Source organism: Vanacampus margaritifer, chromosome 2 (genome assembly GCF_051991255.1).
Source record: "Vanacampus margaritifer isolate UIUO_Vmar chromosome 2, RoL_Vmar_1.0, whole genome shotgun sequence".
NCBI lineage: Eukaryota > Metazoa > Chordata > Actinopteri > Syngnathiformes > Syngnathidae > Vanacampus > Vanacampus margaritifer.
In genome coordinates, this window is record NC_135433.1 from 42,403,312 (window position 1) to 42,430,103 (window position 26,792).

At 37.7% G+C, this 26,792-nt stretch overlaps 2 protein-coding genes and 1 pseudogene across 4 annotated transcripts; 2 read left to right on the forward strand and 1 right to left on the reverse strand.

Moving 5' to 3' along the window:
• The first annotated feature begins 305 nt into the window (after positions 1 to 305).
• LOC144044574 (SH3-containing GRB2-like protein 3-interacting protein 1) lies at positions 306 to 18,937 on the forward strand (annotated as a pseudogene). Its single transcript, XR_013291299.1, has 23 exons — positions 306 to 692; positions 2,918 to 2,981; positions 4,602 to 4,647; positions 5,247 to 5,303; positions 5,556 to 5,613; positions 8,617 to 8,792; positions 8,909 to 8,920; positions 9,328 to 9,339; positions 9,895 to 9,919; positions 9,998 to 10,061; positions 10,256 to 10,326; positions 10,403 to 10,477; positions 10,541 to 10,606; positions 10,686 to 11,441; positions 13,112 to 13,233; positions 13,524 to 13,829; positions 14,238 to 14,349; positions 15,361 to 15,516; positions 15,611 to 15,743; positions 15,818 to 16,020; positions 17,826 to 17,890; positions 17,992 to 18,156; positions 18,256 to 18,937. The product of XR_013291299.1 is annotated as an SH3-containing GRB2-like protein 3-interacting protein 1 (transcript).
• A 200-nt stretch (positions 18,938 to 19,137) lies between these two features.
• LOC144044920 (dynein light chain Tctex-type 5-A-like) lies at positions 19,138 to 24,037 on the forward strand. Its single transcript, XM_077559624.1, has 4 exons — positions 19,138 to 21,730; positions 21,847 to 21,926; positions 23,592 to 23,716; positions 23,795 to 24,037. The coding sequence occupies exons 1-4, from the start codon at positions 21,624 to 21,626 to the stop codon at positions 23,996 to 23,998; spliced, it is 516 nt and encodes a 171-aa protein (XP_077415750.1). The 5' UTR covers positions 19,138 to 21,623; the 3' UTR covers positions 23,999 to 24,037.
• LOC144044921 (relaxin-like) lies at positions 24,033 to 26,393 on the reverse strand. Of its 2 annotated transcripts, none has more exons than XM_077559625.1 (2): positions 26,117 to 26,393; positions 24,033 to 24,258 (listed from the first exon to the last, which is right to left on the reverse strand). In XM_077559625.1, exons 1-2 carry the CDS (start codon positions 26,289 to 26,291, stop codon positions 24,116 to 24,118), a joined length of 318 nt encoding a protein of 105 aa, XP_077415751.1. In that variant the 5' UTR covers positions 26,292 to 26,393; the 3' UTR covers positions 24,033 to 24,115. The 2 variants fall into 2 exon arrangements, with proteins under 2 accessions (XP_077415751.1, XP_077415752.1); XM_077559626.1 differs by having other exon boundaries at positions 24,033 to 24,255; positions 26,117 to 26,388.
• Between the last annotated feature and the right edge of the window lie 399 nt (positions 26,394 to 26,792).

Genomic DNA, 26,792 nt, shown 5'->3' on the forward strand with positions numbered 1-26,792 from the left:
GGGTGTAACGTGTTACATACAGTAGAGGAGTCAATTTATCTCCAAACTGCATGGATGCCCTAGAAAATAAAACTACAGCTGAAACACAATGCACACAATTCTGTTTTGTTTTTGAAATAATAAATAATAGTTTAAAAAAATACATGCATAACCTCCATGTGCAATTTGCATGCATTTGGCTGATGTTTCTGTTAGATGGAAGCCGAAGGCATCAGGGGACAGCGGCCATGTGACCACGGATGCAGGGATTGGTTTAGTGCAGCTGTGACATCAGCAAAGCACCCATCCCCTCCCACCTCCGTCTCAGTCTTCTTCGCTCTCCTTACCGTTCTGTGTTCCTCTTTTTCCTTTCCTGAGCATCTCTCTTCTGAGAAATGGCGGGCGTTGCGACTTAGCGTGCACTAATAGGACCCCTTATTCCTTGATTTGCTGAATACCCCCACAGCTCCCTTGCTATCTCTTACTCTCCCCTGCTGTCCTCCACAGCTGCTGCACCCCCCACCCCCCATCCTCATATCTGTATATGGGAGTCGGGCCTCTGGGGGAGGAGGGAGTCAACCTCCGTGCTTCGCCGGGGAACCGGGCAACCATGCCCTGCCCAGGCATCCTTTGACCAGCTGGAATCATTTCCACTTACGCCCATCTACACACCAGCGGCAGTATAGGATGAAAATCCGCAACCATGATGCAAGGTAATCTGTACACTCAATGTCTTCCAACCTTTGCGTCCTCCCTTTTGCCCTCTTGTGTCCTGCTGGGCCAGTAAGAACCGAATACATTGATGTGCTCTGTCATGCAGTGTGGACTGCTAGGGACACTTTGTCCGTGCGTTACTAAGCTTGGTGACTGAATTGTTGTGCACTGGCCAGCTATGTTTGATGAATGCAAAGGCGAGTGAGGTGTGGTTTAAAAAAAAAAGAAGAAGAAGATGGTGCCCTGGTGCAATGTGGTCTTGCTGGTGTCCTGTCATGTGATGATAGATTATCATTGTCACTGTAGTTGTCTGTGTATTGCTATGTGTGCTATGTAGAGTTTGTGAGCTGTATTTGTATTGATGGCTCTAAGGTGATCAGCATATTGCACCTTGTGCTAACAGTACTCAGTTATCCTCATATACTTAAAAACAAAGTCAATCAAATGATAAACTATGGCATGGGTAAATCATATACATCAACCTTAATGACAGGTTCCCGTCTTAGAATGCTGTGATAACATGCAAATGGACGGCAGCTAAAATTGGCCAATGACCTGCAGCTAGTCTCTCGTGGTTTTATATGTACTTCCTGAGCTTGAGGACATTCACGTGTTATACGCCACTCATAGCCTTTGTTTGTCGCTAATCGCTCTTATCAGGTGTGCTGTGCTCAATACGAATGAACATGCAAATGTTCTTGCATGGAACCATTGTCCGGCTTGTTTGTTACTCTGCTTGATAAATTGGTGAAAATTTTATATACTTTTACTATGAATTCCCAATTATAGACTAGCTTAATATTATTTACACTGGCTATAGAAAGTTTACACATCCCTTTTTAAATGCCAGCTTTTTTTTTTTTTTAAAGAGACCAAGATTTCAAACTTTTTCCACCATTAATGTGACCTGTAACCAGTTCAACACAATTAAAAATAAATATATTTCAAATTCTCAAACACATGTGGCAAATGTGTGCTGGTCTGATGAAACCAAGGTCGAACTTTTTGGCCTTAATTACAAAAGGTATGTTTGGTCCAAACACAACACTGCTCATCCCCAAAGGAACAGTCTACCGATGGTGAAGCATGGCGGTGGCAGCATCATGCTTTGGAGTTCTCTTCATCTGGAACTTGGACATTGGACAAGGTGAAGGGAATTATGGACAGAAATACTAGTCAGTGTTAGCACAAAACCTTCACGCTTCTGACATAAAGCAAAACATTGTCAGGAAAAGCCTACTAGAACAACTGAGGTGTATTTGGGATTAATCATAGGCACTTTAAATGGTGGCAGCTGTGTGCTGACTGTGATTTAATATGCGTTTGAATGTGATTGGTTAATTTCAACCTCAGGCAAATCCCAGTTATGAGGGTGTGCACACTTATGCAACCACATTGTTTATTTTCACTTCCCTTCTCAAGAAGAATTTTTTTTTTTATCAATTCAGTTGTAACAATAATGGTGGAAAGAGTTTTGAAATTGTTTATCGTGGCCTAATTTTTGATGGCACATTAATGTGGCATTTGAACTGGGGTGTGTAGACTTTTTATATACACTTTATGAGACACAAGGTTGGTCATTCACCTGGCAGAGGCAGGACTTCAATCAATTTATTGAAATAAATACACAAGGAAATCATGTGTTTAAACAAGGGCCTCCCAAACTTTTCCCCCTTTTAGTTTCGAAGCTGTGTATATTTATTAAGTGGAATGATTATTATTATTTTTATGAATGCATCACTTTTGCAATGACAGCATCACAGAAAAGGGCAGCCAAAGGTGCAAAATTTTGCTGTAAAAAGTGACTCCTTTGTACAGTTTCTGCACCCTTGGTAGACCTCTTCACTGCTTTTCCCCTTGAATTACGCTAATGAAGTGAGCACATTAATCAACATTTGCTTGTGTTTCCTTTAAGTCTCATAAGTTGATTGAGCCTGTGCAGAGTGCAGCTTCATTTTCTGTAGAAGCTGTTTGTCGATAGCCAATGTTTCTGCCCTAAAGCAATATACTAATTCCTCTGGGTTACTTTAAATAAACCTTCTCAAAGTTACTCCACTCTTGCGTTCTTACTTACTATTGAGTACATTTTAATGTCAAGATAATACACAGTGTTATTTACTTTGAAGTTTATTTACATGTCAATATATGATTTTACTACACGCGATGCCGATGCTAAATTCTTCATGATGCCGAGTCCCCTTGCTTTCTCTTGTATGTGTTCTAGGACTGAAAAAACGAACCAGGAAAGCTTTGGGCTTGCGGAAAAAAGAGAAGGACACAGAGACGACGTAAGTGACCTTGGATGTGCTTGTATGACTTTTGCAAAAGTACTTACCACAAGTTAAATGTAACTAGAAATGTAAGCTTGTAGAAAATGACAATGTGTCCGACAGGGCATGCTTTTGATTTTCTCATACATGAGTACTCCCATATGAAAGTGGACAAAAGCACAATTTAAGTTTCGTTTTTCTATATAGTAGGAAAGTTGGCCATTACAGTTTTGATTATTCTTCTAAACATTATGCTAAAAATAAAAATAAAATCACATTTCAAGAAGGCTGTACCAATGTGGCCCAGGTTGACACATTGAGTACAGTACTACACCTTTTATTCAGATGAAACTGGGTTATGATCAGAAAAATCTTGAAATTTTGGAAAAGAGATCTTCATACCAATCCAAAATCCTCCCGGTGGGATCCAATTTGTGGTTTCAATTGTATTTAAATTGTCTTAATTCTGACCAAACTATGCTTATACTTCACTGTCTACTGTCTACTGTACTGTACTGTGGATTGACTACTTTTAGTCATTTTCAATCCCAATCCCGATTTTGCTTTTGTAAAGATAACCTGTAGATACAGTATGTGAGACAAAAAAGTATTATTTGATTGAAATGTTACATAACATTTGGAGCCTGGAGCATTTCCTGTTCTGTTGGTGCCTTCCTTGTCAACTCATTCACTGTCATTGACAGAAATAGGCGTAAAAAATTAATTAGAACTATTTCTATTAGTTTAACATTTTTTTCCAATTTTGTTAACAAGTGTATGAAAGCCTAGAATTTTTTTTGTACATTTAGATCAGATACCTGGAATATTATCTTTAACTCATTCACTGCCATCAACGGCTATAGACGTAAAAAAAATAATTTGAACTTTTTCTATTAGTTTAACATTTTTCCCACTTTTGTTAACAAGAGTGTGAATAACTAGATTTTTTATTGTATTAGAACAGATTTTTGATTAATCGTGAGTTAACTAGTGAAGTCATGCGATTAATTTACGATTACAATTTTTAATCACCTGATGCTCCTAATTTTTAATAATCTTTTCTTTAAAAAAAAATGTAACAATTGTTTTTTTTTATTTTAAGAAAAGAGTATTGAAAATTAGGGAAGTCAGGCGATTACAATTTTTAATCGTAATTAATCGCATGACTACACTAGTTAACTCACAATTAATCAAAATTTTTATATCTGTTCTAATACAATAAAAAAACTCTAGGTATTCATACTCTTGTTAACAAAAAATGGGAAAAATGTTAAACTAATAGAAAAAGTTTAAATAAATTTTTGACGTCTATAGCCGTTGATGGCAGTGAATGAGTTAAAGGTAATATTTCAGGTTTGCCTGTGGGAATGGCTGCGATTAAAATGTAGTGGTCAAATTTCTAACTCACGATTACATAAGAGAATCACAAGAGTCATTCTAGGTTGAGAAAAATCCAGATTTTTTTTTTGTGAATAAATACAAATACATTGAATTTTGAAATTCTTTCCTACAACATTTTCTTTTCATTGCTCAAATGCTTGTGGAACTCTTAACTGAAAACCAATATAGAGTATAGCTAGAGCAGTGTGGATGCTCAAGTCACACTATTGTATTTACACCTTTTTTAATTTCTAACAGGAGCTCACCTGACAAAGAAGGAACTGGAAGTGGAAAGAAAGGAAACGTGGGTATATGTTAGATATTTATTGTTGTAGCTATTTCTCCTCTGTACTTTTTAGCATGTGTACAGTATGACTGTCTAGCATGGTAAGCTACTATATAATACTGGAGGGAAAGTGCCTGTTCTCACAAGAATTTTGCAATTCACTTCAATTAATTGCGAGGTATCTTTTCCGGTTCACTTGTATACTATTAATATGATCTGTCATGTTTATTGGGTGGAAGCATGATGGTTAACACGTCTACATCACAGTCGAGAAGGTCTGGGTTTGAATCCCGGCCTTCCTTGCATGTTCTCCCATGCTTGCATGAGTTTTCCACAGGTACTCCGGCTTCCTTCAACATGTAAAAACAACAAACACATGCATGCTTGGTTAGTTGAAGACTCAACTGTCCATAGGTGTAAATGTTAGTTGGAATCGTTGTCGGTACAGTGACAATCTTGTCCAAGTAAATTGCCTAGTTCCAATTTATAATTTGAGCAAATGTCATCCCAAATTTTTGAGGAATGCCATCGTTTTTTTTCCTTTCTCTTTTTATCTTACTTGTAATTCTTTGTCAGACTAGTATGATGTAGAGCTTACTTGTTGTCGTTTTGTACAGAAAAAGACTAATGGAGCACCCAATGGTTTCTATGGAGAATTTGACTGGGACAGATACGTGAGTGTTCACTGCCAACTCTTGTCTTGCTGATACCTCTTTCACTTTTGCATGTGAGCACTGGTTTTAACAGAGCACAAGCTCGCCGTGTTAGTGCGCCTGTTTTCACAAGAATTTATTCATATCTTAGGAAAATTAACTCATGTGTCTGGATCAGTAACGGCTACTACAATTGAGTTTCCTACAGAATTCTTGTGAGAACAGTTCAAAGAAACTTGTGGTAATTTACCATTTTTATCCCTGTCATTTCAGGCATCGCCTGATGTGGATGAGGAAGGTTTTAGCCAACGTCCTGGTGATGAAGGTGATGATATCCTTTTTGTGAGCAGTGGCGGCATCCATTTTCTATTCTGCTTATCCTGTTCGGTGTCACTGGAGTCTTTTCCAGCTGACCTCAGGTGAAAGGTGGAAGAGAGATGAACGACTATTCACTCTCATATTCATACTGTCACTGAGTGAGAAGTGAAGCCATGCTGCCGGCACCAAATTCAGTCAGGCGAATGGACCACTACACCATCAGTGTACTGGGTGCATATGGAATGAGTTGTCTCACCCAGCCATGGTTTCTTAACTAGCGACCTGAGCTTCAATAGCATTTAGAATTTTGGCTCTTGCAGGCTTCCGCGGCATGTGAATAATCAAATTCAGGACAGTTGGCATGAAGGAAACCCCCTAAAGCAGGAAGGTGTAGCTGAGAAAGAGTGTTGTTTACCTCAAGTACAATATTGTTAACTGGGACACTCGGCAGATGTCTCACTACACTGTTGCAGCAAGTAACAGGAGGAGGAGATGTTTGGGCTCCAACATGTTCTAAATCCATGAATCAAAGCAAGGCAAACAACATGTAAAGAAAACTATATTTTCCCATAATCTCGAAATCAAAATCCACCCGTTTTTACCACCCATCTCAAGGGGCGGACATTTTGTCACTTGCTGTTGACTGCAAATGACATCACAGTTGCTCAGGGCTCAGGTAACAACCAATCACGGTTCAGCTTCAGAAAACTTTTCTCTTCATACAAAGCTTAATATCTCAAGGTATTTCATTTTAATGCTGAAGAAGGTTGAAAAGTACACTGTAACAACAACAACAAAATGTAAAAAACAAACAAAAAAAAACGGGAATTTTCCGGCAGCTGGGGCACCAGAAAAATACTGTGAAATAACAGAAAATTACTTTCTCATAAAAAAACAACATTTTTCCGGCAACTGGTGCGCCAGAAAAAATTCTGTGAAGTAAAAGAAAATTACTTTCTCATGAAAAAACAAAACTGTATTTTTCCAGCAACTGGGGCGCCAGAAAAATACTGTGAAATAACAGAAAATTACTTTCTCGTTAACAAACAAAACTGTATTTTTCCGACAACTGGGGAGCCAGAAAAATACTGTGAAATAACAGAAAATTACTTTCTCGTTAAAAAACAAAACGGTATTTTTCCAACAAATGGGGAGCCAGAAAAATACTGTCAAATAACAGAAAATTACTTTCTCATTAAAAAACAAAACTGTATTTTTCCGACAATTGGGGAGCCAGAAAAATATTGTGAAATAACAGAAAATTACTTTCTCGTAAAAAACTGTATTTTTCCGGCCACTGGTGCGCCAGAAAAATATTGTGAAATAACAGAAAATTACTTTCTTGTAAAAAACTGTATTTTTCCGACAATTGAGGAGCCAGAAAAATATGTGAAATAACAGAAAATTACTTTCTCGTAAAAAAAAGGGTATTTTTCCAGCAATTGGGGCGCCAGAAAAATACTGTGAAATAACAGAAAATTACTTTCTCGTTAAAAAACAAAACGGTATTTTTCCAACAAATGGGGAGCCAGAAAAATACTGTCAAATAACAGAAAATTACTTTCTCGTTAAAAAACAAAACTGTATTTTTCCGACAATTGGGGAGCCAGAAAAATATTGTGAAATAACAGAAAATTACTTTCTCGTAAAAAACGGTATTTTTCCGGCCACTGGTGCGCCAGAAAAATATTGTGAAATAACAGAAAATTACTTTCTCGTAAAAAACTGTATTTTTCCGACAATTGAGGAGCCAGAAAAATATGTGAAATAACAGAAAATTACTTTCTCGTAAAAAAAAGGGTATTTTTCCAGCAATTGGGGCGCCAGAAAAATACTGTGAAATAACAGAAAATTACTTTCTCATAAAAAACTGTATTTTTCCGGCCACTGGTGCGCCAGAAAAATATTGTGAAATAACAGAAAATTACTTTCTCAAAAAAAACTGTATTTTTCCGACAATTGGGGCGCCAGAAAAATACTGTGAAATAACAGAAAATTACTTTCTCGTAAAAAAAGGGTATTTTTCCAGCAATTGGGGCGCCAGAAAAATACTGTGAAATAACAGAAAATTACTTTCTCGTAAAAAAAAGGGTATTTTTCCAGCAATTGGGGTGCCAGAAAAATACTGTGAAATAACAGAAAATTACTTTCTCGTAAAAAACGGTATTTTTCCGGCCACTGGTGCGCCAGAAAAATATTGTGAAATAACAGAAAATTACTTTCTCGTAAAAAACTGTATTTTTCCGACAATTGGGGAGCCAGAAAAATACTGTGAAATAACAGAAAATTACTTTCTTATAAAACCCCCCCTGTAATTTTCCATAATTAAAGTACAGTTTTTAACTGTAATTTTAACAAGATTGTATGCAATATAACAGTACAATATAACAGGGGAAAGCTTCAGAAGGTGAATAATACGCAAAGCAAATAATTGGACTTACGGATGCTGCATCAGCATTACCAAGTATACATTTCATGAGATGTAAAATTAAAAAACATCAGTGGCAGCGTGGATCAGTGGTAGAGTGGCCGTCTGGTATCCCTGAGGTAGTGGGTTTGATCCCCTTGATGAACATTGAAGTATCCTTGGGCAAAACGCTGAACTCCAAATGCTGTGTCATCAGAAGGTGAGTGACTATCGGTAGTCAAAATGTAAAGCAGTTTGAGAGCCTGGTTAGGGGTGAAAATGCTATACTGTATAAATGAATTACCCTAACAATAAACTGTTGCAATTTTATTTTATTTTTTATTTTTTTTTACACAGTTATTGGCCATGTTTTGAAAGATTAATCACATGATTTTTTCTGGTTATATACTGGTATATTACATACAATCTTGTTAAAATTACAGTTAAAAACTGTACTTTAATTATGGGAAAAAAAACTGTGTTTTTACAAGAAAGTAATTTTCTGTTATTTCGCAGTATTTTTCTGGCACCCCAGCTGCTGGAAAATTACCGTTATTTTACTCTTTTTTTCCCACAGTGCCTTTGAACAAGTCCTTGACAAATGTTCACCAGCTTCCACAGGAAAGCAGTTTTTCTCCTCCAGCGATTCAGAGGACGATGAAGAAAGCAAGAAAAAGTTTAAAATCAAGATCAAGCCACTGGTGGCTGAGAGCGCCAAGTGCATCCCTCCATCATTGGATGAGTTAAAAGCCTCAGTGGGAGGTTTGGCGCTCTCGCCGTCTCTGGTGAGAGAACTTAAGGACAAAAATCTTCTTCTTTTTAAGGAGATATTTAATGACTTCTGTTGTTGCTTATCTCATTCTTTGTCTTTTTTAAAACTCAATCTCCTGTCTTCTTGTAGAAGAGAAGTCCGGTAAGACATTTCATTTTATTTTCAACTGTTTGCATGAGAACTCCCCGAGAGTCTCCCCTTTGTTGTGCTTACCACAAATGAAATTACTTTTGGAGCTGTACCCTATTTTGCATGATTACTGTCTGTCAGTGAATATACAGTATAGCTTTACTGATATGGCTGTCACATAATGCATACAAACGTAACACAGAGGTCTTCATGATGACTGAGCTAGTCTCATTGGAACCTACTTTGTAAATAGTCATCATTCTAATCTCTTGTGTGTTATGGCTCACATTGCATTATACAATCTCTGTAGTTAAAGTGAAGAGGAACACTGTGTGCAGTTTTAGTTGATGTACATTTGACTGATTTGTCACTCACTTTCTGACCCAGGTCTGTTCTCTCTTCCTTTTTGCTGGTCTCAGAGACGCAGCCCGGTGAGTTTGTGGCATCATCTGCTGACTGTTTCAAAGCAGACACCCCGAAACCTCTCATCTCCTCTGCAGTGCAGAATGTAACAAGTCTGGCAGACAGTTATTTAGGCACGCTCAGAAAAGTGATGACTTGAATTGGAGGTAGTAGCTTGGAAGTATGTTGTTAGTAGTGCTGAATTAGTGAAGTAGGTGATGTGACTTAATAATAGACAATGAAATAAAACGCAAAGCCACTTTTCAGTACACTCAAAGGCGCTTAACAAAAGTTCAAATAACATCACAACAACGGTTTGGTTGAGATTTGTCTCTAGGAAAGAAAATGGGAACTGGACCTAGACTGAAGTCAACTCTCAACTCGTCAACCTTAATTATAGCGTGCTTTAGATAACCGCAGTTTTAATTTCAGGTTTCTCTGTCATGTTCTAATCTTCACAAAATGGATTATTTTACAGTTTAAAAAAAAAATACATGACAATTTCATATTCCCTCGTTAAAAATAAAATGATTTAAGATATTGCTTCGAAAGTATGTCAATTTTTTTAAATATTTTTTTTTCAGGGACAGATAAAGAGGCACCTGTCATGTAAGTGCATCTTCTTTGCTTTTTTGATGCTGATTTTACAGAGCAGCGGGTTTATCTGCTGGTTTATGCTTCTTCTAGGTGAAGAGATTGCTCGACCGAGACGCTCGACCCCCACGCCAAGTCCTGCCCCTGACACCCCAAGGTCTTTGATTATTGGCTGTTATTACGCAACCAACCTGGTTAAATTGAATTTCAAAGCCCACAATGGTTTTCTACACTCTCTACTCAACATTGTGTGTAACACCTACACAGCTAAGAATCTCCACTTTCTGCTGTACTAACATGAAGTTAGAATCTCACTTCAAGTTCGAAGACTTTGCACCATTTTCTTTGCAGTGACAGACTACCACAGAACATTCCTGCCTTTTTTGGACTGCCCTCAGAGACCCAAATGGCCAGATATGATGGTATAGAAACTCATATCACATACAGTAAATACATTTAAAGCTACTACAGCGGCAACATTGTTTGTCATATCTCCAGTGGTTCCTGCTGATGCCTGGGGAGGATCTCGGCCCAGGTCGGAGTCGCCTTTGAGCAGAAGTTTCCCAACAGGAGGTATGTTTGTGTATAAATATTATGTATTGCTGAAATGTTGAGACCTGTGTTGAATCTTTGCAGCTCCCCCTCCACTCCCTCCCAAAAACGTTATATCACGGAGTCAAGGCTACTCTTCACAATCTGCTGGTAAATAGCCCTCCAAGTGCATTGTGTATCGGATTTGAATGCAGTTGCCTAAGATTGCCATTATTATGATTTTTTGCAGTTGATTTACCCAACGGCAGAACAACTCGCAGTTCTGCTCCCATCTACCTGAGCATCCTGTCCCCCTCTTCCTACCGAGAATCCCCAGCCCCTGACCTTGACGATGTATTTGGCCCCGTGGGTAGCCCGCGAACCACTGAGGACACCACGTCCACCAGATGGGTTACTTTCACAAATGACAGACCTCCACCACCAGATGAGCCCGCTCCGCCCCCTCCGCCAGATTCTCCTGCCCCAGACACTCCCTCGTCCACACCCTCCACCCCGTGCCTCTCACCTGGACCACCTCCTAATGAGCCCCCACCTTCACCTCCAGTGTTCTCCCCGGAATCTTTGCCTCCTTTTACGCCACTGGACTCACCCCCTTCCATCATGCTCGGACCTCCTCCTCCAGATGAACCAGCGCCTCCTCTGCCTCCTTACTTCTCTCCCACAAGTTCACCAGCAGTCTGCCTTGATGAGGAGGCGATTGATGAGGAGGTGCTGCAGTTTGCACATTACTCGCCTTCCCGAGTTTCAATAAGTCCTGTGCCTCCTCTGCCAGCGGAGAGAAAGTCCCCTCGGGCGGGAGTTTTATCACCCCTGGTTTTGGGGGGAGTAGGGGGGAAAAGGACTCCAGAAGGAGTGCACCTGAGAGATGACATCCCAGACTTCACTGGTTCACCAAGAGAGCTAACGCCGAGCTTCCGTGGAACGCCACCTCCTCTTCCTCCAACCACATACAGATCGATTATGTCTTCCCCTGGGCCTTACTCAGGTAGACGTGACTATTGAACTCTTCAAATGAATATTGATCAAAATTATTGTATAGACTTGAGAACAGTATAATTTCGCCCTCCCCATGAAAAAATTGTTTTTATTAAGTATTTCCCAAGTACTGTTAAAGAGAGCAATGCATTTTAATTAGGGGTGTCAGGCGATTAAATTTTTTAATCATAATTAATCGCATGACTTCAATAGTCTCACAATTCATCACAAATTTTATAATGGTTCTAAATGTACAATAAAATGTACAATATTTTTTTCTACACTCATGTTAACATAAAAGAGGGGAAAAAATGTTTAACTAAGTGAAATATGGTTGCATCTTTTAGTCATTGATAGAGTAATTTCATAATAAGAGATAAAATTGGTTTATAATTAAAAAGATGTCCTGTACTGTAAAAAAAATAGTGTGATATAGATTTGTGTTGAGGTCATTTTTCTGCCACTAGATGGCATAATTGCCTTTGTAAGGCGTTGGTGACAACTCAGTGCATTTTTCTTTTCATATTAAGAGCTATCTAATCTTTAACATGAAGTCATTTGTGAAATTCTGCAAATTTTTAAAATTGTAAAATACAACTTGACCCCAATCTCCACAAATACATGCATGATTATTAAATGTATTACTGCTAAATTTGGACGTAGACGTGTCTGCTGCGTTGCGACTGGAATTCCCCCAGTACAGGCTTTCCAAGTAAGGGGCGGTCATTATTCGCACGTTTAAAAAATTAGTGGCGTTAAAGGAACTTTAAATTAACACACTAATTTTGACACCCCTAATTTTAACAGATTTTTCAAGTATAATACTTTAATTTTGGATGCTTCTAATGGTTCATTTTACACACAAGGAACGTTTTTTCCACAATTTTTTTTTTTTTTACCTGAGACTATTAGCTCCCCTGATGCTAACTGGCAATCATGCATTCTTTTTGCTGGATAATAGGCTGCAATCTTTTGTTATTGTTTTCCACAAGTCTTAAATCTCTAACCCCAGCCCATTCTTCTCTCAAGATCCCCTAAATTTGACACTCTTCTCCTATGGACCTCGTTCTTCAGTTCTCCCTAAACATTCTCAATGGCATTCAAGTTGGGGGCTTTGTACAGGCCATTCAATAACATTCACAACAATAACATACACCAATGGACGGTGTAGCCCGCCTCTCGCCTAAACTCAGCTGGGTTACCCACCACCCTAGAGAGGTCAATTTGTATTAAAAAAGAAATTTGAAGAAAAAATTTAATAAATCTGTTTGTTTAATCTATATAGTAAGCTAATCAGTAATATCATCCTAACCATACGTACACTGAAGCAATAATAATATCTGAAAGAATCATCATCTAACATATTATTCATTCGTTCATTAATGTTGAGATATTATTGTATATGTGGTTGGCATGGCAAATGAGAATCTGTTCTCAATCGCCTGTCATTCTTAAATAAAAGTAAAAATATATGAGCCTTTACTGCCATCTAGTGGTGTGATAGCCAAAGTGTGGTTAAAAGATGGATGATACTGTTAGCAAAAACAAGGGTTTGCTGACAAGAACCTCTGTGGCCCATTGTAGTCATTCAGCAAACGAGAAAAGTTGTCATTTGAACATAAATCTGTCCTGCTTTGATATAAAAGCGGTGCTAACCTCAGACACTGGTATGTGCCTCAGGCCCGTCTTCGCCAGCCCGTTCTGTCACGCCACAATCCCGAGGCAGTCCGGTCCCTCCTCCTCCACCGCCACGGGCTTCCTCGCGGCCAAAGTTGCCCCCCGGAAAACCAATTCCAGACCTGGTATGTGTGGCGCCCAGGTTTGACCTTTGATCTTGCATTTTACTTACCGAACGTTTTATTGGCTATTCAATATTAATGCAATAACATTACAAACAAACACAATGGCACTAAACGATTGTGCTGTGTCATGAATACTGTCACAACAAAAAAATAATAATAATAAACAAACCCTCACTATAAAATAGAATAACATCATATCATCATCATACCAATTTGTGCAATTCACATTCACAATTTGTTGTGTGATAATGGCGGTTGCTTGCCATAATCAAACTATGTTATGCATCCAGACTCGACCATTCAGTCCTCCAGTATCTGGAAGCCCTCCACCTTTTGCACCACTGGCTCGGGCGGAGAGCTCTTCCTCCATCTCCTCCATAACGTCACAGAGCGCGGCGTCCACGCCTACCTTAGGGAGGGACCTCTATCTGTCCAACACAGGTACACTAAGGCTATGTGTGTGTTTCCATCTTGCTCATCATTGTGTCGTTGGATCACGGTCACGTCTTTCTTCATTGGTCTTTCCTCCTCACTTTTAGAGGCCACACAGCCTCTGGTCTGGTTTGACCACGGCAGATTTTATTTAGCTTTAGAGGGTGAGTCCAGTCAGAAGGTTTCTGTATGCATGCAATAGGAACCTTTAGATACAGTTATGCTTCCGCCAAGCAATGCAGTTGAATTTAACTTGCTTTTCGTGTGACATCATACCAGTGTAAAATAATTCAACAAAGAGTAGTAACGTATTTGTAAATGAATGCATACTGATGTGATACAGTTTGAACTGAATTGAACTGTAGTGCTTGGTTAAAACATGGCTGCAGTCCTGTCCCCCGCTTCTGTTTAATAATCAACCTCATTGCTCATCACATCCCACATCTTGCTCATGTACAGTACCTTTATTTTGAACTAGTCAGACTGATTGTGCTTTAAAACCCTGCAGATACCGTATAACCTAATGCTGAATGTTTGCTCTGACACAGCTGATCTTTATTTGTCCCACTTAGGATGTTCAAGAGGGCCCAGCCCACTTACCATGGGACCGCAAGACACTCTGCCAGTGGCAGCTGCCTTCACAGAAACTATCAACGCCTATTTCAAAGGCGCGGACCCCAGCAAGTAGGCCCACGATTGATGTTTATGCTTAAACTATCATGCTTTCATTATATTGGAATACGCGCAACAAATATGACTGTGACAATCAGTTTCTTGTGAATGTTTTTTTGGTTAGTGTAGCGCGCTATAATATAATAATTTCCTGAAAATTTAATAAAGCCTAAAAATGTAATAACATTTGCATTTAACTTGGTCAAAAATGCAATAAAAATCAATAACGTCATAATTTCACTGATAATATAATTTTAAATCCCTTTCAGTAAATTATTACATTTATAGGGTGACACATGCCCCGTTACTATAACAACACTAAAACTCTGATGTAATGTAGCAGTGAATTTAGCTAGTTAATGATTGTTTAACTATAAAACATGAACATAATTAATAACATAATTATTCAATTAAAAAAAGGGTACATTTAACTGTAACACTTAGCACTCCCAGAACTCTTTGCGGCAGAACAGCTCTAATCAAGTGGGCGTAGATTACTTTGATTAACTTTCTGCAGAGAGAGTTATCAACGTGCTCAAATAACTCCAACACTGACCTCCATTTAAATCACACAGCGTTAAAAATACAATTTGGGTGTTGGAATCAACTCTGAACCAGTTAACACCAAAATTATAACACTCCAATCCAAGTAAAAATCTCAAGATTCTCAACATTAAAAATTTAGAACATGGAACTGAAAATGAACATATATGCTACATTATCTGTCAAGTTTTACATGATCAGTTTTGAGGGGGGGAAAAGACCCACCTAAAAATGTAATAAATGCCCAATAATATAACAAGCTTTATTAGCACAAATATTATTAAAATATCTGTCAGTTTTTTAGATGAGATTATTGGTGAAAATATTGCATTATGGGGTTTTATTACATTTTTAAGTGTGAATGAGTTAAGTGCAAATTGTATTAAATTTTCAGGCTGTATTATGTTTTCTGGAAAATATTACATTCGAGGGTGCTTCTGTTAGATCTCACATCAGCCTCTTTCTTTACTGCTATTTCAGGTGTGTAGTGAAGATCACAGGCGAACTAGTGCTCTCCTTCCCAGCAGGCATCACCAGACATTTCGCCAGCCACCCGACTCAACCAGTCCTCATCTTTAGCATCAGCAACTACACTCGACTGGAGCAGGTGCTTCCCAATCCACAGCTGCTGTGCTGGTACGAATATGCAGCAATAGAAAATGCACATTTTGATGCTATATATATATTTTTTTTAATCACTGAATGGCGTCTATTCTTCTGATCCTTTTAGTGATTCCCCAACAGGCAGTGTAGACACCAAGGAGTTCTGGGTGAATATGCAAAACTTGATGAGTCATCTTAAGAAAGTGGCTGAGCAGAAGCCCCAGGCTACATACTACAATGTGGATATGATCAAATATCAGGTATCCATCCATGCCATTGCCCATAAATCCGTCCATCAACCCGTCCATCAAATCCTTCCTTCTGTGTATCCCAGGTGTCAGCAGATGGAATCCAGTCCACTCCTCTCAATCTAGCCGTGAGTTGGCGTGGTGATGCCGACAACACAGACCTAAGAATAGACTACAAATACAACTCAGAGTCGATGGCAACCCCAGCTCCGCTTCACAACGTCCATTTTCTGGTTCCTGTGGATGGAGGCATAGCCAAACTTCAGGCTATGGTCCCACCTGCCACCTGGTGAGGGCTTTTTACATCAGAAGTTTTTATTCACTACTCATGATCAGTGATGCCGATAAAGCGTTACTCCAAAATGTGCGCATTTTCAAGTAACATATACACTATTTTGAGTTGTGTAATCAGACTATAGTTACTCTTCTGATATCATTGTAAGTTACTTTGATACTTTTATGTGTCACCTCTAATTACCACATGTACTAACACTAAGCCACCAGGCAGTAAGAATTGACAATTAAATAAACTGCACACTCTTGTCACCCACTAAACAAATAACTATACACAGACCTAAGAAAGGGAAACGTTAGTATTGAACGTACTGAAATGCATTATGGGAGTATTCAAATTTTTTAACTTTCTCATCTGAGGGAGTGACATCATCGTTTTCAGTGCATTGAAACTCACGTGTCCATAAACAGCAATGGAGAAAGGAGAGAGATTCTCGTTCAAGATACAAGCAAATAAATACAGTCACTGTTTTAAATGTTATGTCTGCTGAAAACAAAAATATTGAGGATTGTTGCACAGTCTGCAGTGTTATCTACATGTCCCCAAAAATAATTTGATTGCAGGAGGTCCCCAAATTTAATCATGATATTTATAAACAATGTTTAAATTCTTTAAAATAACAAAAAAATAAATGAAAAATGTAAAAGTTTTTTTTTTAAATAAAAACAAGTATTTATAAACAATGTTTAAATTCTTTAAAATAACAACAAATAAAAAATGTAAAAGATTTTTTAAATTAAAAACATAAATACTGAAAATATTATCTTTTTAAATTTAAAAAAATAATTATATGTCAAAAAGGTTGCTGTCTATTTTATTTTTAATTTCAAAAAAAAAAACGTTCTTAAACGTCACTGTTAAAAACACTTTCAATTAAGTGGCAAAACCGGGTGTCATTTCTGTTAAGCAGATTTGTCGGTATGTGCTAAATGTAACTATTAAAGGTGCACTGTGCCATTTAAAAAGGTAATATTAAAGCTTTTTCTACATCATGCATGCTCCACCAATGCCCAGATGAGTATGAAAAGCCCTGACTGTTTTACTCTGACTGCACTTATCAGCTTTTATCTTCCCTTTGGAGTGTGCGGACCCCACACACTCCACAGTTTCTTTGGGGAAGGGAGGGATGGAGTGGTGGAGGGTAAAGTCATGCGCATTCCCCGCGGAGTAGCAGACATGTGGTGTGCACTTAAGATCGTGCACATACTCGCACGCGCACCATGAACGAGCCTGACACAGATGCTGCAGTTACGCTTTGGGCCAGAAATGGCAGTCACGAGTAAAAGCGTGACAAACTGCACAAAGATCCTTTCAAGTAACTTGTAATCTAGTTTAGCTACTTTTTTGTTTTTTAGAAAGTAATCAGTAAATCCACTTAGTTACTTTTTAATGCAAGTAATCTGCAAAGTAACTATACTATTAAGATACTTTCAAGGTATCTATGTCAACACTGGCTTTATTCTATCAGTGTCAGCGACGTATAGACTCACAAGATGCACACATCAGAATGAGCAATATAATATGCATTGAATGAATGAAGTGTGACTAAAAAATATTTGTAACTATGTCAGTCCTGTATGTTTTAAGTAAGTATACTATTATAGAGTGCTATTTTTTTCATTATTTTTTTTCTCATTTTTTTTTGTTCTGGAAAGCTGGAATGGATTAATGGCATTGCCATTCATTTCAGTGGGTAAAGACGATTTGAAACTCTGCTCTGCATTGTGACATTCACTGTTTGCTATTAAATTAATTAGGCTTGCTGAGTTGAAAAAAAAAAAACATTGTTTCTTTTAAAGGAATCCAGAGCAGCAGATGATACAGTGGAAGATTCCCAGCCTTTCGAATAGGTCTGAAAACGGAGGCAAGTTACTTTTGAAATCCTTACAAATATTATTCTGTTTTTTTCACAACACATGATCATTTTATGTTAAAATCAGTTGCGGCTACATTTGCGTCCTGCAGGAGTAGGGGCTCTGCTGGGCCGTTTCCAGATGACAGAGGGTCCTTGCAAACCATCCCAGCTTGCAGTTCACTTCGCCAGTGAGGGAAGCACGATGTCCGGTTGCGACATCCAACTGCTCGGGACTGGCTACAGGCTATCCCTGATTAAAAAGAGATTTGCTGCAGGTCAGTTTGAACCATTTGCCACGAGGCTTTCTTTTTAAATCAGTTTGAGTCATTTTAATTTTCTTAAAAAAAAAAAAAAAACTTTTTTTTTCTCCACAGGGAAATATTTGGCAGATAACTAACGGACCTGCCTTGGCACACAAACAGGGGAACACAATGAATCGGTCCTCAGTTTCATGTATTTTAAACTTTACAGCATCCGTCGGCGGAAAGACGGCTGCTGAGTGTATGCAAAATATTCAGTTTGTTACTTGAAAACACTTTTGGGCTCTGAAGGGGTGAAATCTTAATTCACACCTGGGAATTTAGTGGGTCCATATAGTGATGCCGCCAAACCTCCCTACTTTTGTTTAACTTGTTGTCATTGTAAATTTACTGTAAAAGATAGATTATATATTATGACCGCAATCTTAAGGTGGAAAATGTACAAAAATGTATATGACGGGGAGGTTACTTTCCAATTGAATTATATTAATTTAGAGATCATTAACAAACCAAAAAATATATATAATTTTTATTTCCATCACCAGTCCCATTTGACTGACCTTTGTCATTTCCTTGTCAAATCATTTTATTTTTTATGTGTGCAGCATTGAGAATGACACATCATATTATGTGTCATACGTAAAACTTCAACTTGTAAGAAGTAAAACAGGTTAATTTAAAGGGGAAGTCAGCCCAAATTTTTTTTTTAAAAAACATGTTCTATGCAGCCCCACTGGTCTAAATATAGTATTCTGGTTAATATTGTGTTAGAGGAATATGAGTTAAGCAGCAAAATCCAGCCGTTATTATCCATCTCAGGGGGCAGCCATTTTGCCACTTGCTGTCGACTGAAGATGACATCAATATTGCTCAGGTCTCAGGTAACAACCAATCACAGCTCAGCTTCAGAAAACAAGTGAGCTGTGATTGGTCATTGCCTGAGCCTTGAGCAACTGTGATGTCATCTTCAGTCGACAGCAAGTGGCAAAATGGCCGCCCCCTGAGATGGATAAAAATGGCTGGATTTTACTTCATAGCTCTTATTCCACAAGGGGAATATTAATCACATGTTTAGACTAGTGAGGTCACATATAACATATTATTGTCAAGAAATGTTCCACTTTAAAATTTCATAAGGATATTTCTATTGTGTGTGCAATTTAAACAAAATAAAAAATAAATAAATAAAAACATCTGTGTTCAAAGTGAAATTTAGTTGACACTAAAGCTGATATACAGTATATATATTTTAAACAACAACTTTTTGCCACTCATTTGCAAGGACAAGAGTAGAGACTGTCAGTCAATCAGCTGCAGTAGTTTGAATCAGACAACAAAAATGTCACAACACTGTGGGGCATGTGCAATGCAATGCAAAACAAAAAAGAAGAAGAAGAGGAAGAGGACTATGGCTGTGTGTGAGTGATGAAACACTTTTTTCCCACTTTGTGTTAATTGTCAGACTCAGCCTTAAGATCGACAAGGGTAGTGCCATATATCGGGAAAAGGAGATTGTAATTTCAAGAGTAATACTGTATTAGGGAGACGTAATGCTGCTTGATATTTATTTATATCTTTTTCTGAGGTTTTGATTAACTGGTGGACCTCAAAACATGATGAAAAAAGACATGCACTGTATGTATCTGCTGTGACTGACTTTATTTTCACCCTGTTGATTCTATGTTTAATCATTTTTCTAATAGCAATATTGAAATATTTAAATGTAAAAAGTGTAGCTAAAGAGCTATGTTTCAAATATTTCTCTGGGCATATGGATACTGTATGTGTTTGTGCTTGTTTGTTTATTGAGGTCATATGGCGCTTAGATTATATGGAACAACAGCATTTCTCCTCATCTATTGTTTACCATGGGTGTTTCCTGTATACAAATAAGTGTTATTCATGAGTAACTTCGGTGCCGCATGAAGTCTGCATTGCTCTTCACCCGTTGTTTCATTGTGATGCTTCTCCATATCAGTAAGGTGTAATATTGTATAATCATGTTATTACTTTAAGTCCTATCCTGGTTTGTTATTGGAGAAACTTATTTTCATTGAATTCGGCATGTAGTCTGATGGAGATGTTTGATCTGCACACAAAGCACCTGATATATTTTTTTTGTATTTATATTTCATTGTTTCATCTTCAAGAGCTGATCAACTATGTTGATTCACAGTTAAGACCTAGGTGTAAGAACGGCAAATTCTAATTGCTTCTTTTTTCTTTGCCTTATTTTTGAGCATATTGAACATGATGTTTTTAATGGCTGTACGTCTTTAAATACACAGAGAATATGCAAACATTTAATGTACATTTCCCATCCAAAGATTTGGAAAGCAAATATGTGAAAAAGTCAATATAATGTAATACCTGTTTTATTCGGGTAATAAAGAAAAGAAAATACCGTAAATTCATCCCTCTCATTTGTACTTTTTAATGCTCCCAAAAAGGAAGGGATATTCGGGCTTTGCACTATATCCTTTACAGGAAAAACAGATTTGAATGCACATGTCCAAAATAAATAAACAAAAATACTGTATATGCAAGGCCACATACTGTTGATCTTGTTGTGAATTTTGCTGGTCAGATCCTTAGAGAACAGCAATTTGTCTTCAAGTACTGTATTGATTTGAAACATTGAACAATTGGGCATGCGCATTCAAATGTTTAGACTAGAGGGTCATCCTAAATTTCACTCAATGGCCCAATATCCCTATATTTCAGTGGTGTAGTGGTCCCTGGAGAAGTTGGTATGCTCTCAATTTTCACTTCTTTTTTTCAAAAAGTAGTCCAGAAAAATGTACTGGCAACATGTAAGAATTAAAAATCCGTCATTTGTACTTGCTCACAATAATAAAATTACCATGACTTGTTAAGAACAGTTTGGTAACACAAGCAGCCTGAAATAATAGAAACTGTATTTATCATGAGTCAAGGATCAAATATAGTTATAAAACAAATTACAATGTTTAGTGAACAATGGACATTTTTCATGTCATGTAAAAGAGTAAATAAATGAATGCTTACGTCATCCGTGGTCATCAAGTAGATGTGCAGCGTCACCAAGAGTTACGGTAATGCCGCAGCCACGTTGGTTACAAATGCGACATTCTCATTTATTTATTACATTCTGTATGTTTTGTAGTATTTATTAAAGATGAAAAATAAACACGTGTAAAGCTTATAAAAATGTTTCATTTTGGGTGCAGGAAAATATACTGCTAAAAAACAAACAAACTACTTTCTGTAAAGGAAGCTCCGCCCCCAAGTTGCAGTTGTCATGACGACGCCTAACTGTAAAACGCGTGTTGGACTACTACCACGTTTTGTTTTTTGATTTAAAAGTGTCAGTTTATAAATAGAAAGATGACCATAAATGCGAACGTGCTGATTTAAAATGTAAGCTCGTTTGTCGTTTGTTTTTTGTCACTTTTTTTCCTCTGTATGTTTTCTTTGGAATTTGAGCTCATTGCCTTGAGGAAATGTCTGAGGCGCATAAAGATAAATCTGTCAGAAGAGACAAGAAGACCAGCAGGGTGCCTTCGGAGGGAAGTCACGGAGTCAAAAACACGGCAGGCAAGACCAAGGAGTGAGTCGAACACCCCCACACCAAAAAAAAATCTATCATTTATGTCCTGTTGAAACTGCTATTGACGATATAAAGATACCTTTTCTGAGACTGTTTCAATCTCATCTGTCTTTCAGCTCTTTAAGCAACGTGTCTTGCATGGAGGAACATCATGATGAACGGATGGTTGTCACACTTGAGAACACCTACCAGCTTGGTGAATTTACATAAGTAACCACCCATCTGACCAAAAAACATGGCATCATTAGTAGGCCTATCTATCGATTTAAATAACATTGACTTTCTGATTTTGTGTTGATGTATAATAACTTGCAGTAAAGCACACATGTAAAAAACTGGCAAGCTAGATGCAGAAACAATTTTATCCACAAGTATCATTAAAAATTTTGAATTAGAACTACATTTTATTTATTTATTTATTTATTCTTTCTTCCTTTCTTTCTTTCTTTCTTTTTAAGAAAAGCCGTAATATACTGTTTATATAAGCCTGTAGCTCCAGACTATCCCTAAATGGTGGCATTTTGTCCCAAAATTTGAGACAGTGTAAGTAAATTTTCCATTGACTCATTCTTGTACAACCAGAACTTTTTTTTAAATTTATTGTTCTTGAATATTTTATGTTGCTGACAAACTTCTGTTGCTCACTTTTACCCCTTGATCAGTAATATGGTGACATGAGTGTAAATAAGAATATTTAATTAACTCAATTTGCAATCGCATTAAGGTAGCAGACTACAAGGCAAAGCTATGTGGGTGAAGTCAAGTAAAAAAAAATCCTTACAATATATGTTCTAAATGACACCACTAGTCTAAACACTGTATTGTGGTTAATAGTATGTTTGTGGAATAAGAATTAAGCAGCAAAATCCACCCCTTTTATCCATCTCAAGGGGCGGCCATATTGTCACTTGCTGTCAACTAAAGATGACATCACATTTGCTCAAGGCTCAGGTAATGACCAATTACGACTCAGGTTGTGAATGTCACACGACCAAACTCAGAAAACAGGTGAGCCATGGTTGGTCGTTACCTGAGCTCTTAGGCACTGTGATGTCATTTGCAGTCGACAACAAGTGGCAAAATGGCCGCCCCCTGAGATGGATAAAAATGGGTGAATTTTGCTGCCCAATTCATACTCCACACGCACGATATTAATCAGACTGCCGTATTTAAAGTAGTGTGGGCGCATAGAACATACTATTGAAAGGAAAATGTTTAACTTGACCTCCCCTTAAATCCAAAATAGATAATTTTGTATTTTACATTTCATTTGCAATTAAACTTAACTCATTCACTGCCACTGACGGCTATAGACATCAAAAATTCATTTGAACTATTTCTATTAGTTTAACATTTTTCCCCACTTTTGTTAACTAGAGTATAGAACCTAGAAAAAAAATATTGCACATTTAGAACAGATACATTTTTGATTAATCGTGAGTTAATTAGTGAAGTAATGCGATTAATTCCGAAAAAAATTTAATTGCCTGACTTCCCTAATTTTTAAGTCTTCTTAAAAAAGAAAGAAAAAAAAAGTAATTGTAATTTTTTTTAATAATCTTTTTTTTTTAAAGAAAAGATTATTAGAACTCAGGCAATTAATTTTTTTAATCATAATTAATTGCATTACTTCACTAGTTAACAAATTTTATATCTGTTCCAAATGTACAATAAAATTTTTTTCTAGGTTTTCATACTTTTGTTAACAAAAGTGGGAAAAAATTAAACTAAGAGAAATAGTTTAAATGAATTTTTGACGTCAGTAGCCATCAATGGCAGTGAATGAGTTAATAAAAGCACCATTTTAACTCACATTACATCATGAATTCATCTGTTCATAATTTCTGTGTTCTCATAACAGGACCACGCAAACGCTTCCCTACCCCTGCTATTTTGGAAATACTGAAGGATGTACTCACAAACTATCTCGAAGAAGAAGAATATGAAGTGGAAAGGTCACGGCAAATGGCTAAAACCCTATGTGAGGTAAGCACCTACGAGGAAGCCATCACAACAAGCCCAATCGGAGTGTCCAGGCTGATTCTTTCGGATGTCCTCCCTCAGGTGATACGAGCCCGCGCGAAGGAGCTCATGATCCGCAGATACAAGTTGGTCGTCTTGGTTCACATTGGCCAGCTCGCCGGGCAGAGCATGCAGATCAGCAGCCGCTGTCTGTGGGACCCGTCAAATGACACCTTCGCGTCGTGGTCTTTCAAGAACACTTCTCTGTATGGCGTAGCCAGTGTCTATGCTGTTTACTTTGAGTGAAGCGAGACTGTTGAACAAAGATAAAAGGCGTAACCAACATTCAGTCTTTTATTTGTGGCTAGAAATCAGCAATGGTTTCATTACGAATGAATTCCTGTGTCAAGTGATGGCGCCCAACTAGCAGAGCATAGAGAGGTCACTCCTTCGACAGCCTCTCTGACAGCACACCGCTACCAAGGCCTGGTCTTGGTCACGTCGATATTGAGCCATCACCGGCACTGTATTTGTTGTCTTGAGGAAGTTTGGGGCCCCACTGCCTGCTGAAACATTTTTAAACCAATGGTCAAGTTGTGACTTTTTTACCAACACTATTTAGAGTTAGTGTTTCGGATGTTATTTCAGAATCCTCCCAAAATGTAGCGTAAACCTTTCGAACCGGCCTTTAGACGGCCATTTGGGGCTGTCTGCAACAGAAATCATTTCATTGCATATTCATTTTATTGCAGCATGCAGTCAGCGCTCAACTTCAATTAAAAATGGACTGTTTCACTTATCAATTTAAAATATACTGTATGTTTGGAAAATAATGGTCAACTATAATATTTATTTGACCTGGTTAATGTGATTTTTGTTCTTGAACAAAATATATAAATTAAACAACTAAGGACCTAAAATGGAACCTTGAGGCACACCACGTTACTTTAAAGCCGTGGTGCCCATGTCCGGTCCTCGAGAGCCCCTATCCAGCTTGTTTTCCATGTCTCCCTCCTTCAATGCAGCTGAATCTAATGATCAGCACATGAGCAAGCTTTGCAGAAGTCTGATAACAATCTTGATCATGAATCAGGTGTGTTGGTGGAAAGAAACATGGAAAGGGGCTCTCGAAGACCGGACTTGGGCACCACTGCTTCAAAGAGAAACTTAACTCATTGAGCCGTTTGTTGGAAGTTAATATTTTGTCCAGAATTAATTCAATATCTTCATTATTTTTCATGTACAATCAACACCTTTTTAAAACACATTTTTCCACTTGCTGTCGGCTGAAGATGACATCACCTGTGCTGAAGAAATAGGAAACGACCAACCTGCACAGGTGATATCATCTTTAGTTGACAGCAAGTAGCATTTTTTCTCCAGGTTTTCTTACTCTTGTTAGCAAAAGTGGGAAAAAAAGTTAAACGAATAGAAATAGTTCAATGAATTTTTTACGTCTATAGCCGTCAATGGCAGTGAATGAGTTAAACATGCACATGCTGTGGATTTTTTTTTTAACAACTTTATTTTGAACATTTAAAATGAAAATAAAACAAAATAGCATAATTTGACAATTGTGTAAAATAAATAAATAAGAGAGACATTTAAGTTATTCCACAAAACAAGAATGAAATATAACTGTTTTCGTTCTCCATCAATAATAATAATGACTTCCAAAGAAACTCATTTACAAAAGAAAAAACTGGAATAGGATGAAGCAACTGCTTATCTAGTCCTATCCCGATTTTATCTCACTTATTACTTGAACTCATTATTCGTAAATGCCTTAACAAAAATTGTACTTTCAACCACTGTTTTATTATTCTTCCCTAGTATATTTAGCAAAAATGTTGTTGTTTTTTACACAATTTCTCAAATTGACAAATAGTTGTACTTCTTTTAACGTTTTCCTCAAGACCATTCCACAAAACAATTATGCTTTAACTGAAAAAAACGAGAACCATAAGTGAAGTTATGAAAATCTATTATTTTGTCAGGCCCCCCACATACGGCCCAGGAGAGAACAAATCCTGGCATTGTGCCCAGCATCGACCGCTCTGTTTTCTTCAAAACATTTCTTGGAATCATCCATGTTTTGACTATTGGTGGTTGAATAGCTCAATAAATCTAGGCGCCACAAAATTAAATAACAATTTTACATGTCAAATTGTTCAATATGTCGGTAGTTTTTCCACAACTTGCTGTTCTCTGACAAGGAGTTAAACAACAAAATTAATAACAGGAGAAAACAGCAAAAAGTACTGAAACACTGAGCAGTTGGAAATTTGCATTCAAAATTCAAGAAGGTCAAGTTAATCCCGCCCTGTAAATTTGATGCTGACATTTTACTAGTCTCATTCTGAATCATCATCCGAAAGCCGATTATCCCGAACATGTTGCAAAGAGTAGCCAATACGCACTGACCATCTGTGAAAGCGTCTCCCGACAGTCGTTTCCACCTGGACCCCCCACAAGTGAAGACCACCGCCCGCAGCAAGGCCCGGCCACAGAGCCGTAGTGCATTTGTGTTGGCCAGCACCTGACCCTGTGCTGCACAGCACACGCACAGCAGCATCGCCAACGGGAGGACGGATCTCATGATGCACTGTTGCTGACTCTCATGAAAAATGGCTGCCCTGATCAGCCCTTTTATTTACTTGATGTTACACAGACACCTTCAGGAAGTGGCGTCATCTTGCATAAGCTGGTGACAGTCTTAGAGATCATAACATTTTGTAAATATCAAGGGGAGAGAATTGCAGGGCTTTTAGTGCCATAGATTAAGGAAAGGGTTGCCTTAATGGTGCACTTGAAGTATTCCTGGCTTGATACATAGCAACATAGAAGAGTTTGTGGATACTATCATGAACACAATCTCAGATTCTGAGAAAGGACACTTGCATTTGCAGGTGATTAAATTGTAGTGACTCATGGGGGGGGGGGGCAGATATAAATATTGTCAAGATTAAGATTTAAGGAAATGATGCGCAATTACAATGTTGTTTTGAGCGTTTGTCCTTTACGCATTCATAGGATGTTTGTTAGTATGCTGAGGTGTTTTCAAATAGAGATGAAAAAATAATCGCAATGCAATTTTTTA